This window comes from Heterocephalus glaber, unplaced genomic scaffold, assembly GCF_053883595.1.
Source record: "Heterocephalus glaber isolate CG9 unplaced genomic scaffold, H.glaber_assembly_v1.0 deba00001481, whole genome shotgun sequence".
In the NCBI taxonomy this organism is placed as follows: Eukaryota; Metazoa; Chordata; class Mammalia; order Rodentia; family Bathyergidae; genus Heterocephalus; species Heterocephalus glaber.
The window spans coordinates 13,171,366-13,185,854 of record NW_028258317.1 but is presented as its reverse complement, the minus strand read 5'-3'; the positions used below and the strand labels follow the sequence as shown (position 1 = coordinate 13,185,854).

Below are 14,489 nucleotides of genomic sequence, written 5' to 3'. Positions count from 1 at the left end.
AGCCCAACTCTATCTTGTTATATGAAATCAGGTGTGGAATTTTCCACTTGGGTCATCATGTGGGTGCTCAAAAAGTTTCAGAGAATTTCCAACTTTGAGTTTTTTGATCAGGGATGCTTAACCTGTGTTATCATCCAAGAATCTTGAGCTTCTGGTGCTCTTCATCCAGCTTGTATTTGTTGAGTATTTACTGAGCAAGGTGGTGTCCAGATCCCATTTCCAGCACTAGGAGCTTGGTGAGCGTGAGCCTGAGCTCCACCCTTACAGGAGGGAAGAGTCCTCATGCGATGGTAACACTGGGGACTCGTACATGCCAGTGGGGAGGACTCATATTGGAAGTGACACATGAGTTTGACGTGAAGGATGAGTAGGTGTTGACCACATAGGCAGGACAAGGAAGAGCTGAGGAAGGTGTCCCAGGCAGATAGAAGCATCTGAGCAAAGACCCTGAGACTGCAGCAGACAGTGGATGTTTGGGGAACCATCTGTGGTTTATTAAGATTAGCAAGGAGATACTAAAAAGAAAAAAAAACATACACAGTAAGTCCCTGACTTATAAACAAGTTCTGTTCTGGAAGAACATTTGTAAGTTGGACTCGTTCGTAAGTCTTACAAAGTGAGTCTTATACACACCCTTGACACAAATATACATGTAAAGCATAAAAAAACCAAATACAGGGCCGGGGATTTAGCTCAGTGGTGCTGCTGCCTGCCTCGCTAGCACAAGGTCATGAGTTTGATTCCCAGTATCAAAAACCAAAACAAAACAAAAAAACAACAAAAAACCAAATACAAGGTCTATTTGTATCTTTGTTCGTAAGTCGGGAACTTTCCATATATTGCAGACACACATACAAGCCTATCCATTGGATGTGGGATTGAGGAGAGGTCAGGTGAAGGGGTCAGCAGGGCAAAATTGTGACTGGCTTGTGAGAGGTCCAGGCCTTGGCAGTGACCAAACAGGATCTGGGCCCTTGTCTCCGCCAAAGGGACACTTTCAGGCACTAGGCCTTAGCTGATCGATCCTCACCACCCCTACCCCCATCTCACTGTTAGGGTTTGGGTCTAGCTGTTCCCCCAAAGCCTTATGTGGTCATAGGTAGCTTTTTCAGAGGTGGCTGAATCTAGCTTGTTGATGCTGGGATTAAGTGTATGTGGTTACTAAATCAGTCCACTGATTGGTTTGGCACTGGCCTAATCCTGCTGGTCTGGATAAGACAGAAGGGGCCAAAAGACACTATTAAGGTCCCTTGTTGCTTTGCTACCTTCAGTACACCATGAACTGTTGCCTCTCTGCCATGCCATCCTGCCTTGGAGCCAGCCGATTATACACTGAAGCCTCTACAAGCTGTGATCTAAATAAATCTTTCCTTCTTTAACTTTGAGTGTCAAGTGTTTTGTCTCAGCAACAAGAAAAGTAACTAACATACTCACATCATCCCATGATGCTCCCATTCACTGCCACCTTACATGATCAGGTCAAACTCCTGAGCCTGGCATTCAAGGCCTTTGGGTCAAGTCTCACTAAATATTTCAGGTTTTAATTTGTCTTGCTTACCCCCTAAACAGTACCATCTAGTTTCCTTGGTACTTGCCCTTGCATTTCCAGTCCCTGGCCTTCCCCACTACTTGGGTTGTTCTTCCCACCCAACCCCTGCTCCAATTTCCACATCCAATTCCACCTCTTCCCTCATTCCCAAGCTACCTCCTCCAGAGAATCTTTTATGATCTCCAAATTTCAGAGCTCTCACTCCCCTCTGCCTCCCTCCAGCTGCCTCTCCCCATCCCACCTTAGCCCCTGGCACTGTGCCCGGATTCAGAGTTTGATGTCAGGGCTCATCTTCTTCGTGGGAAGGTTCCTCAGGGAGCCATGGGGTTCTGCTGTGGAGTGCCCAGCGCAGCAGCTTCCCAGGCCCAGGACACAAGGGAGGACAAAGAAGATGCTTGCCCCACCTGGGTGGCTGGCCCAGCAGGCTCTGCTCTGTGCTCAGTCCTAGGCACAGGAGTAGACTGTGTGACCATAGGGAGGTCACAGTGATCAAGTATATTAGCTTTGCCATTGCTGTGATCAAATACCTGAGACCCACGGCTTAAAGGAGGAAATGATTTATTCAGCTCACAAATAATCGGCTGGCTCCAAGACAGAAATATCATGGCAGAAGGGTGTGGTGGAGCAAAGCTGCCCCATTCACAGTGGCTGGGAAGCAGAGCAAGGAAATAGTGCCAGAAAGGACAAGGGCCAAGGACAAGATATAGTCCCCAAGGTCACACCTCCATGACTCACACAGCCACTCCCAAAAGCATGCTTTACCAATCTGCTAGGTGTTTCTTAATCCTAGTTGACAAATCTGGATCAATCAAGTCAACATATCTTGATCAATGTCATATCTGGGTCCTGATCCCTGGGCTTTTACAAAGCACCGGGTGGTCCTGTGGTCTTCCAGGGGCCATTCTACTATGCAAAGCTCAAAAATTTCAAGCTTCCTTCTGGGAGCTCTGCCAAAACCCTGGCTGCATTTGCCAGAGCTACAGGAAGGACCACAGAACACAGTGATGGACTCATTAAAGCCCATTGATCCTCATTTATAGACCCCAAGAGAACACAAAACAAAGAAATAGAAAAGTCATAGCCAAGGAAATAGAAACAGAGGGAAAATGCAGGCAAAAAACCAATCATCTGAACTGTAGGGGGACTTACACTATTAAGTACATGCTGCCTGGTCCTCCATTCAGAGAAGGTGAGCTAGGCCTCAGATTTGGGTCTGAGCTTCCCAGTGGCCAATTTGACAAGGGAAAAATCAGAATCAGTATCTATTAGCTAAAAGCCACCACTTGCTAAAGAGCGCTGTAGCTTTTCTCTGTACTGGGTCATGAGAAAATGGGTACTGGGATCTTCTTGGAAAGGAATGGCAAACATAATGATTTCCTTAGGCTTCTGGCAAGCAGGCAGCAGCTAAGGAGCTGCCTTGAGTCTGAGCTGGGTGTAGGAAAGCAGGGAGCAAGTCAGCAGGCTCTGCTCCAGCCCCCGCTCTGCTCACCTTAAGCAGCTGCTGCATTGGGAGGGGCGCCTGTGTGTGGCAGATGGTGATGCCCATTAGCCTTCCCTGTCCTCCCTCCTGGCGCACCTCCCTGGCAGTTTAGGCAGCCACAGCATTCACTCTGACTGGTGGATTATGGGAGAAAGCGATGTGGTCACTTGCAGAACACAGCATGTAAGACCTGTCTATGACACTGTAGCACTCTTGTCCCTCGTTGAAGAGGCATATTTTCAGATGAAGGTTCCTGAGGACTGTGTGGAGCAGAGCAGTTCTCCAACTGACAGACAGCAGGACAGAGAAATCAGCTTGCAGAGGGAACCACTGGGATAGGGCTTATTTGTCACAAAGCATAGCCTACTCATCCTGACTAATACATTGGCCCAGCAGGTCCAGCCCTGGGAGATGGCAAGTGGCTGCCTGTGCTTGGTATGGCCAGATTCTCTCTCTCTCTCTCTCTCTCTCTCTCTCTCTCTCTGGTATTGGGGATCAAACTCAAGAACTTACGCTTTCGAGGCAGGCACAGAACCACTGAGCTAAATCCCTGGTCCATGGCCAGATTCTCTCAGCGAGGTGGGCTTAGAGCAACAAGGAGCTTCGGAGGGACTCAAACAGAGGAAAGAAGGATCAGACCTCACTTTCTGGTGGACTCTTGACTGCTGAGCAGAGGAAAGGCTATGGTCACCTAGGCTGAAATAAAGCAGTGATGTGTGCAGGGGTGGGTGGGGAGATGTTAGTGAAATACCAAGGAAATGGCATCAGCCAGACTCGGCAGCTGAGTGCACACAGCAGGCTGTGGGGCAGGGGGCCCAGTCACTGCTGCTAGAGTCAAGGTGACCTTCTACCATGAATAGCTGTGGCCCCTCTGATCCTCCAAGCAGCCCCTTTCACAGCCTGGGTTTGCTCCTGGGGGCATGCAGGGCTTGCTTAACATCTGAGGGCCAGCTCCTGGCCCAGGAGGAGTCAGGGACCCACAAGAGGCCCAGGAGACAGCCCTCTTGGTGCTCCGCAGCTCCTTGGCAATGCCACTCTGGTTTTGAGTGCTATGTGCCAAGTGCTTTCTACGTACAAATACAACAGGTAGGTGCCATGTGGCTTCCCACTATGATCCAGGGGGTAAGGCGAGCAACTGGGCCCTAGCTGGTAAATGGTACAGCTGTGGGTCGAACCCAGCTGTGTCTCTCCAGCCTCCAGCTCCAGGCTCCCACAGGTAATAATCCTGATGATGACAGCATCTGCACACCTATTACACCCCTGGACCTCAGCCCCTAAGGGGAAGTGTTAGTGCCATGACCATCCCCAGCCCTACTTGACAGCGAAGGAAAATAAGTGTAGGAAGATCACAGGGCCGCTCTGGAAAGGGGGCTGTTGGCCGCCATGGATGAAGCCAGGTGGTGGCTGGGCAGCCTGAACGTCAGTGCCCTCCAGCCCCGTCACAGCCCTTATCTCCACTGCCAAGGTTCTCCCAGACTGGCTACCAGGGAAGGAAAATTACAGCAGTGGGGGTGGGGTTGTTCCCAGCAAGGCTGGCCTCAGCCTGTCTCCCTTGGTGCATGGTATGGGAGTGTGCATGTACACGAGGGCGAGCGTGCACATGTGCTGGCCGTGTGTGCACGTGCATGTGCAATGCATTCAAGGTTCTGTTATGGGGGTGCACGCATGGATCCTGTGTGTGACTTTAATGACTCAGCAATTCAGACACCAGAGATTCATTTTCTCTACGGGCAGGCACTTGCTTGCCAGGGAGGACTGGAGTGGCAGGCAGGCCCTGGCCCCCAGGCAAGGCCCATCACAGCCTCCGCAGGCCTTCTCAGGAGCTCACTCAGCCCAGCCTCCTGGGCACAGAGGAGGGGGTGGCATCCAACCTGCTGCTGCCATCCAGTGCATGCTTGGCAGGCCTAATGCCAAGGGATCAGACTGAGGACTGGGAGCTCCCTGCCCCCCAAAGAATTGAATCATCTCTGGATTTAACATCACAAGGAGTTTCTTACTGTGCAGCACTGGATGGCTGAGGGCCTGACAACTAGAAAAATGAGGAAGTAACTGGGCCCAAATCATCTTGGTACAAGCAGTGGAGGTGGGCAGTGGAGGCTGAGTCTTTTGCCTGATGTGCCCCGTCTTCCTCCTTTAATAGACATGTGGTGGCGGCGGTGGTGTGTGTGTGTGTGTGTGTGTGTGTGTGTGTGTGTGAGAGAGAGAGAGAGTGAGAGAGAGAGAGAGGGAACTGATTGATTGCAGGACAAGGGTTAACTACACAGTGGCTGAAACCAAACCCAAGCTGGGTGTGACACAAACCAGCGGAATGGATTATTAGTCACATTGTTTGTGGCCCCAGAGTAGGAATGAAGTTACCGGATTTGGGGCTTGACTGAGTGGGATGGGTAGGTATTTGGCACTACTGGCTACCACTGTCCTTCTGTAAGCTTATGGTTCCACATCTAATGTCTGAAGTTTTTTCCTCTTCAAATTTGACCCCATGTGCACAGAGAGCTGCCCCCTGCAGGTGCCTCCGGGGAGGAGTCTGGACCACGTAGGTCCTAGCTGTGGTTAACAGAGGGAGAATGGAACCACAAGTCATGCAGATGTTTTAAAAATGCAAAGAGATTTCTGTTAGCAAGAACAAAAAAATGCTCTATTTGAACGTGATCTATAAAGATCAGAATTAACTCAGTGAAAGCCTATTAGGGGCAGGTCCCTCACCTTGATTCCAATCCCTGGCCAACTGTTCATTATCCATCATAGAGTTTATCCTGATCCCGATTTTGCCCTCAAACTTGATGGGAAACATCCAGAACCCTTAACAGGACCCCTGCTCCACCCTAGATGCATGGGACAGCTGGCCATGGGAGCCAAGGCCACCCAGCTGCCAGCCTAGGCCTCTGCCTCCCCAGCCATTTCTCATGCAGCCTTTCTTTCCACTAAACGGAAGGAAGAAACCACAAGTTTCAGCTCCTTCTCCCAGGAGAGGGTGAAGGTTTTATTCATAACCGGTCTCTGTCAATCGGAGGCCAGGCCCTGGCTTAAACCACAACTTCTTGCCACAAGGTGTCTTTATTTTTGCCTTGCACGGGCCAGCAATGATCTCAAGTGGTACAGTGGGATCCAGGGAACTGGGATCTCAGAGTCCTGCCCTACAGGGTTACTTTTCTTCCCTCCTTCAAATCAAGAAGAGACTCCTGTAATCCCACTTTCTTGGGAGGTTGAGGTAGAAGGATCACAAGTTTGAGGCCAAGACTGGGCAACTCAGTGAGATACTGTCTCAAAATAAAAAATTTTAAAAGGCAGAGGATGTAACTCAGTAGCCCCAGGGTTCAATCTTCAGTACTGAGAAAAGGGTGGGGGTAGGTGGGGCTGGCAGCTCCACAGAAGCAAGGTGACCAGCTGTCCAGGTCTGCCCCCGGATAGTGAAGGGCTCCCAGATGTGGGACTTTCAGTGCTACAGCTGAGAAAGTCCCAGGCAAACAAGTTGGCCACTCTACCCCACAGAATTATTCTATTAAGTGCCTAATAGCCCTCACTTTGACAACTGGCCCACGAAAGAAAGCTCTAGAACTGATTTACTAATGCGCCTAGCATCTTCAATCAGACACAAGAACACTTCAAAACACAGAGGTCGTAGAAGGTTTATAAAGACAGGTGGCTATGACTTCACTTAGTCACTGGTCTTGGTCCGGGGCTGGCTCAGTGCTTGTCCCTGCCAGGCCCTATAGGGGGTGCAGTGCTGGGGGCTGAAGAAGGTATAATTCTGTCTCTGCTCTCCACCCCTCTCTGGGGAATGGCCAAGGGCAGGAAGAGATGCGATGGTGTGATTTTGAGGGGATGCAGAGGCCCACAGCCGTGGTTTGCAAGGTTGCATACTAGGATCATTTAATCCCAGCACTGGGTGTGGGGATACAGGCTCCAGCATCCTTTAAATATCCCAGGGGATGCCCACCTACATGAGGTGAAAGGATAATGGAAACTTACACTGGATGTGATGAAGAGGTTCTCAAAGCAGAGTCCCCCCACTCGTCTTCACCAGGAAACTGGTTAAATTGCAAAACCCCAGGCCCTGCCATATGGCCCGAGTGAGACTCCAGGGCATGGCCCAGCCTTCTGTGTCTTAACCAGCCCTCTGGTGGCTGGTGAACTGAGGTCAAGTCTGAGATGCCCTGGTGGAATGGATGGGTCCAACTGGTACCACCAGAACCCAATGACCAATCTTAGCATCACAGGAAATAGCCAGACATTGTGTGTCACCAAATATGAAGCAATGGAAAATTGACCAACACTTTGGATACAACTATGCACAAAAAGTATGGAGAAACATGTTCAACAACCCCAAAGCTGCAGTTGACAAACTCTAGAACCAGGAACTCCTACACATTGAAGTATCTGGTTCTAATGTTCATATAAAATGGACCAAAGAAGCTGGGCTGATGGCTCATGCCTGTAATCCCATCTACACAGGAGGCTGAGGCAGGAGGATCACAAGTGGAAGCCAGCTCACACAATTTAGCAAACTCTTGTCTCAAAATAAAAAGGCCTGGGGGATGTCACTTAGCACTATGTGGGTTCAAACAGGAGATACCGCACACACACACACACAAGCCAGGTGTGGTGGGGCACCCCTGTGATCCCAGCTCTCTGGAAGGCTGAAGCAGGAAGATTGTGAATTCAAGCCCTGCCTGGGCAATTTAGCCAGTAGTGAGATCCTGTCTCAAAATTAAAAAATAAAAAAACCGAAGGGGTGGGATGTATCAGGATAAAGTCCCTGGGTTCAATCCCCAGTACAGCATAAATACCAAAGAGCTAAATATATGAGCTAGATTATAAAATAATAATAAATTATTATAAATTATAAAACTCTTAGAAAAAAATTGAATTTGGCAGTGATTTCTCAAAAAAGCACAGGCAGAAAAAAATAGACAAAGTGGTCTTTATGAAAATTAAAAACTTTTGTCTACCAAAGACACTATTAACAGAGTAAAAAGACAATCTATAGCAAGGAGGAAAATATCAACCTGAAAATTATGTATCTGTTAAAGAATTGATACACAGGACTCCTAAAAACAACAAAAATATAACCTAATGAAGAAAATGGCGAAGGATTTGAAGAGATATTTCTCCAAAGATGATACTATCAAGTCAGGCACTATGGCTCATGCCTTTAATTCCAGCACTTCGGGAAGCTGAGACAGGAGGATCATGAGTTAATTCTAAGTCGGGCACTGTGGCACACACATGTAATCCCAGCACTCTGGGAGGCTGAGGCAGAAGGATCGAAAGTTCAAGCCCAGCCTGAGCAACTTAGTGAGATTCAGTCTCAAAAACAAAATAAAACAAGACAAAAAACAAAGGGCTAGGGATGTAGCTCAGTGTGAAGGCCCTGTGTTCAACCCTGAGTACTCCACAGACAGTCAGATATACACACATGCCAAAAAAAGGGTTGAAGGAAAGAGACTCTGCAATATGCTAGGACATGGATGAACCCTGAGAACATTACACTAAGTAAAACGAATCAGTGCAAAAATGACAGATACTATAGGATCCCACCTACATGAGGTACCCAGAATCAGAGCCATGCAGTGGCAGAGAGGGTGGAGGTTAGTGAGGAACGTGGTTTAAAGGGCTTAGAGTCTCAATTTTACAAGATGAGAGTTCTGGAGATGGATGGCTACACAGGAACACGCATGTACTCGACACTGAACTGTACACTTCCAATGGTTACGACGGTAAATATGTCATGTGTATTTTACCACAATAAAAAATGTGACGACCTGGTTTCTTTTTCTTCAATAGATAACAAGGAAAAGAATGATTATAGATCAGAAGAGACAATGGGTAACAGATCTAGCAATGAGTACAATGCATGGGCCTGCGTGGACCTCAGTTCAGACAAAGCAGGTGCAGAAAGATACTCATGAAGCATTTGGGAAAAGCTGAATGGATACTGATAATATCAAAGAACTACTGGTGCTGGGCATGGTGGCACACACCTGAAATCCCAGCAGTCTGGGAGGCTGAGGCAGGAGGATCACAAGTTCAAATCCAGTCCGGGTAATTTAGTGACTTAACAACCACCTGTCTCGGGCCGGGGATTTAGCTCAGTGGTTTCGCTGCCTGCTGTGCAAGCGCAAAGACCCGAGTTTGATCCCTGGGATCAAAAAAGAAAATAAAAAAATAAAGAGTAAGCATATCTGCCCTTGTTCCCCACCTTAAGGAGAAAGCATTGTATCTTCTCCATTCATATAAGGCATTCTCGCTGGAAGTATGGAGTACATGTCTTTAATCTGTTGAGAAGGTTCTGTTCTACTTCTAGTCTCCTGATAGCTTTTACCATGAACAGCTGTAGAATTTAGTCCAATACTTTTTCTCCAACTACTGACAGGATTATATGGCTTTTTCCTTTCCTCTGTTAAAATGATGACTTTTGGGGGCAGATCTTCCAATGCTGAACCAACACTGCCATCCCTGTAACAAAATCACTTTCTACATACTGCCAGATCGGACTTCCAATAGTTTGTTTTGTTAAACAAATTTCTATCTGTGTTCATACTTTTTTCTTCTATTATCTTTATCTGGTTTTGGGATTAGCACAATGTTGATTTCCTAAAATGAGGGGAGAAGTGTTCCTTCTTTTTTCTGCTTTGATTGTTTGATATAATTTATCAGTTAAAATGTTTAGGAGCCTGCTGTTGTCATATAGGTAGGTTTTCAAGCTAGGAATATACTTTCTTTAATAGGTGCTATTCAAATTTTATATTTCCTCCAGAGTTAGCTTCATTAATTTGTCTTCCAAGTTACTTCTTAGAAGTTGTCAAATTTATTTCAAAAAAGATTTTTGTAATATGCTTTCCATATCCTTTTAAATTCTGTAAAATCTGTGGTAATGTCTCCTAGATCTTAATGTTGTAATTTAAAAAATGTATAACTGATATTGTGTAACAGGAAGAAAAGGTCTAAAAGAGCAGGGGAATTGGGAGGGGTAGGGGAAGGGAAAAAAGGGAAAGGAAAAAATATGAAAAGAGGAAGAAAAATGGAAACAAGGTCTTTGCAAATAGGGAAGGGTGGAGGGGCTGAAGGGAGGGCAAGGGAAGGGGAAAAAAATAAGAACCAAGAGACTCAAGATCCCAATGATGAATGTAACTGTATTTTATACCTAAAATGTACCAATAAAGTTAATGGGGGAAAAAAAACTGTAAAAACAACAACAACAACAAAAAACACAACCTGTCTCAAAATAAAAAATAAAAGGGCTGGAGATACAGTTTAGTGGGAAGGCCTTGGGTTCAAATCCCAGTACTGTAGTAAAAAAAAAAAAAAAGAGTTGCTTGTAACTGTGTCCAGGTGATAGTAACACAGTGTTGCTAAATATGAGCCTGTCTCTTAGAGAACGCACAAGCTTAGCATTCATAGATGAAATGGTTTGACGATCAAGATTGACTTAAAATACCCCGGCTGGCTGTGGACAGTGAGGAGGAACAGCAGAGACAAAGCAGGCTGGGGGTCTCTCCTGAGGGTGGGTGAGGGCACACGAGGATTAGTTAGAGTGCTCTCTTTAATTAATTTGTGTATGTTTTTAAGTGTCCATAGTAAAAGATTGCAGCAAGCGAGACACAGCGGAGCCTGTGGTAACACAGGTTTCATCCTGGCGCACCTGCTCCAGCCCCCACAAAAGCCTTTACACCTAGTGACTTCTAAAGTTAAAACGAATTAAAATTTAATGTGATGTAAAATTCAGCTCTATAGTAACACTTGCCACATGTTCCAGGGCCCAGTGGCTAGTGGGGCTGCGGGTCCAGCGTCATTACAGAACAGGTCCTCCTCGCAGAGCATTCTGCTGGACAGCACTGCTCTGCCATGAAGGAGTCTGTTTCCTTACCAGCGACGTCAGGCATGGTAACAGACTCAAACAGCAGTGACCACTTGTATTGCTTCCAGTGTGTCAAGAATGTTCTCTGTAGGCACTCAGTTCACAGCAGTTTCCCAAGTACTATTACCACCCTACTTTTACCGATGAGGAAACGGAGGCACAGAGGGGTTAAGTCACTTGCCCACAATCACACAGCAGTTAGTGGCTGACCTGGACGCTGAGGCCAAGGTGATCAGAGGCAGATCCACATCTCTGACAGGGTTACCCTGACGAATGGACAAGGTGTGGGAGTGATGCTTGGTGCATACTTAGTGCTCAACAAATGTTAGCTTGCAAGACTATTGCAGCCCCGCGTTTACAGGACACTCAGATTTGATTTAGTACATGACAGGTACAGGCTGAGGGCCCAACATTTTGGGGATCTTGGTGAAAGAAATCTCAAACAAGAAAGTGCAAATCAGCCCTCTAAAAGTGAGGGTTCTGATGCTGACCTCGGGGATAGAGGAACCAAAGCAGGCAGGTGAGGAGCTAACATGCCCTGCTGCTCAGGGAGGCTACAGATTTGTGCGTTTCTCAGAGGGCCAGGAAGAGGCTGATCTGCTTGTACACAGGGGATGAGGCGAGAGGTGGAGGGTAAGCAAACCTTTTGGGTACGGGGACAGCACAACCCAGGCAGGGAACAGGAAAGGGGGTGGCTGTCTGGGGATGCTCTGCCCCCTTGAGCCTCACAGTTCATGTCACAGAGGAATCCTGTGGCCAGCAAATGACATCCTGTCCCCAGATCCCTCTGTCCAGCCTCCCCCTCCTCCAGTCCTCTGTCCTTTTGGCTCAGCAGATGCCTCCCTGTGGGCTCACAGGAAATGCATATTGAGTCAGGCGGGACCAAGAACAGGCCTCTTTCTTCCTGATGCAATTAGGCCTGAGAGGCACCACCTCCTACATATGATGTGCCCAGAGGTTGGTCCTCAGGCAGGCACCTCCTGGGATAGCCTGCTCCCAGCCAGCTCTGCCCTGTGACCCCTACCCATCCCTCAAACCCTGTGGGGTTGTTATGGTTTAGATCCAAATGCCCCCCCGGCCCCAAGTCTCATGCATTCAGAGGCAGAGCTCTTGGAAAGTGATTGGACCATGAGGACACTATATTCAGCAATGAATTAATCCATTGATGAGTTCATAGCTAAATATGCTGTTAAGGGTGTGGCCTGGTCGGAGGAGGTAGGTCACTGGGGGTTGACCTTGACCCGAAAGGGTGTATTTTTGTCCCCACTTCTCCTCCCCTTCTCTCTCTGCTTCTTGATTGACAACATGATCAGCTTTCCTTGACCATGCCCCTCCACTATGCTGCCAGACCCTCCTACCGTGCCTCCTACCTGCCTTGGAGCGGGCTGACCATGGACTGAACCTGCTAAAGCTGTGAGCTAAAATAAACCTCTCTTTTTAAAGTTGCAGGTGTCAGGTATTTTGTCCTAGGAATGGAAAAGTTGGCTAATACAGGGGCCTGAGGCGTGGCTCACTTGCGGGCTCCATTTTCCCAGCACCATTCCCAGGCCTTCTATTTTGTCCCACACTCTGTCCTGTCATTTCCCTTGAGCCTTACCCCGGGTCCTCTCTGCCCTTAGAATAAAGCACTGTGCTGGCCTTGTGTTGTGAGCCCCCGACCCACCCCATCTCCTTGTCCTCACTGCCACACACCTGCCCTCTGGGCCAAGCTGCCCCATCTGCCCTCTCTCCAAGGATCCTGCTTGTCCAGACACCTCTTCTCTGGCTCATGCCCTTCTCAGCCTGGAACCAATCAGCCTGACAGGTCTCTGGTTGGCACTGAGCTGGGCTCTAAGGGTACCCTTCCTCTCACCCACCTCCAGGGCCTTGCTCCAACAGCACAGCATCCAAACAGTGAGCCTCTCCAGTCTATGAGGCCTCCATTATCAAACGTGGGGAGGCAACTCAGGGTACAGCGAGGCACCAGGTTTAAGTCCTGCACCCTAGTTGTCTCTGCACCTCAGCACGCACATCTTAAAAGGGTATCCTAGTATCCATGTCAGAGAGTCTGCAGAGCAAATGGAAAATCTGTGCAAATCAGCTTACACAGATCTGGCAGGAAGAAGAGCTCAGCTGATAGATGCCTTCTTCCTTCCTGTCCCCCACCTGCCCACTCCCCCATAGGACTGTCAACCTCAAATGGCCTTTCCCTCTGCTCTGCCTACTCACAGACCCACCAGTACCCAGGGGAGGTTGGCTTGACACACACCACCCACCTCTCCCCTACCCCTCTCCTGTTTACTAGGAACCTTGGGGCCAGGGTGCTGGGATGGCAGGAGTGTCCTCATTCTGATATTAATTTGCTCTGTGACGCTGGGAAAATGTCATCCCTTCTCTGGTTTTCACTCATGCAGTGAATGAATGATAGTACTCATCAGGATGACGTGCTACGGCTCCCCAGCCCGCATGATCCAGACAATCCTAAGACTTGTGCAGATGTCTGAGTTGTTTACCCGTCAGCTGTCCTGGTCCTCAAAGGGCTAGTCCCCTCTTGGCTGAAATTTCTGGAGACACAGAACAGAGCTTCTTCCTGTTTATTCCCCAAATCAAACCTTGACCAAAGCTCCAAGCAGGTTTATTGCCCCACAAGCTCCTTATCTGGGAGTTTCAGGCAACAAGGGTCACTGGGAGTTTTTCTGAAACACTGAATACCTAGAGATGCCACTTCCTGCTCCCTGTCTAGTTCCTGGCGAGGAGCTTTCAGATCTGTCTTTGGACAGAGAGGAGCATTGAGGTCAAGGAGGGGAAATGTGCTACTCTGGGCCGAGGCCCTGCGGCTCCCTTTCTCCTTGGGACAGTTATCCAGTCAGGGGTCCTGCATTCTACTGTGAGCAGGACCCTTATGGACCCACACATCTGCCCTCGGCCTACAGCTCAGAGTTAGGCCACTGACATCCCTGGCACCTTCTCAGAGCTTGGCAACTTGCTGGGCACTGTGGGGCAGAGACAGGGACGACTCAAACAGGGTCAGAGCGATGGGTGCTCAGCTGGTGGGAGAGGCCGACAGGAACCAGCAAGTGCAGTGCAACCTCAACAGCCCAGAGCTGCAATGTGCAGCAGGGGGTGGCAATCTGGAGACCAGGGAAGGCCTCCGGGAGGACATGTATGAGTGCTTAAAGGCCAAGCAGAGCAAGCCCAACAGAGAGGAGAAGGAAAGACATGCCAGGCAGAAGGCACTGTGTTAAGGTGTCCTGCTGGGGTGGAGCCACAAGATTGCAGTGTGTGGGGTGAGGGTGGGAAGCTGGGTGTCTGGGTAAATGCAGAGCCATGAGGGCTGCAGCTGGACAAGCACTGAACAAGGGCTCTGAATGCCAGCCTAGGGGTTGGCAGGGAGACGATAGGGAGTCGCCAGGTTTGTGACTGGGGATTTAACAGGGCCAGAGCTGAAGTGGATTTTACCTCTGCCATTAGGAAGCTAGAACACACCCTGGGAAAAGATTTCCTTTCCTCAATGCTGGGCTAATATCTAAGGAAGCACAAGTGGGTTTTGTCTCATGCCTGGCTCCCATGGGCTAGAGGTATTGTGGAACCCTGTGAGGAGGAAGAGGATCCTAAGGTTT

The 14,489-nt window shown here is 48.6% G+C and overlaps 1 protein-coding gene across 3 annotated transcripts in view; it reads right to left on the bottom strand.

The window, feature by feature from the left end:
- Nucleotides 1-14,489, bottom strand: part of Coro2a (coronin 2A) — a 69,318-nt gene that overhangs the window by 36,032 nt on the left and 18,797 nt on the right. The window contains exon 1 of one of the 3 annotated variants that reach the window (XM_087183626.1): nucleotides 123-7,945. The exons of 1 other annotated variant lie outside the window; for it this stretch is intronic. In XM_087183626.1, the coding sequence (XP_087039752.1) occupies nucleotides 123-134 (12 nt within the window). In that variant the 5' untranslated portion in view covers nucleotides 135-7,945. Of the gene's footprint in view, nucleotides 1-122; nucleotides 7,946-14,489 lie in introns of those variants that run through there. One more of the 3 variants, XM_021244519.2, reaches the window with a different exon arrangement.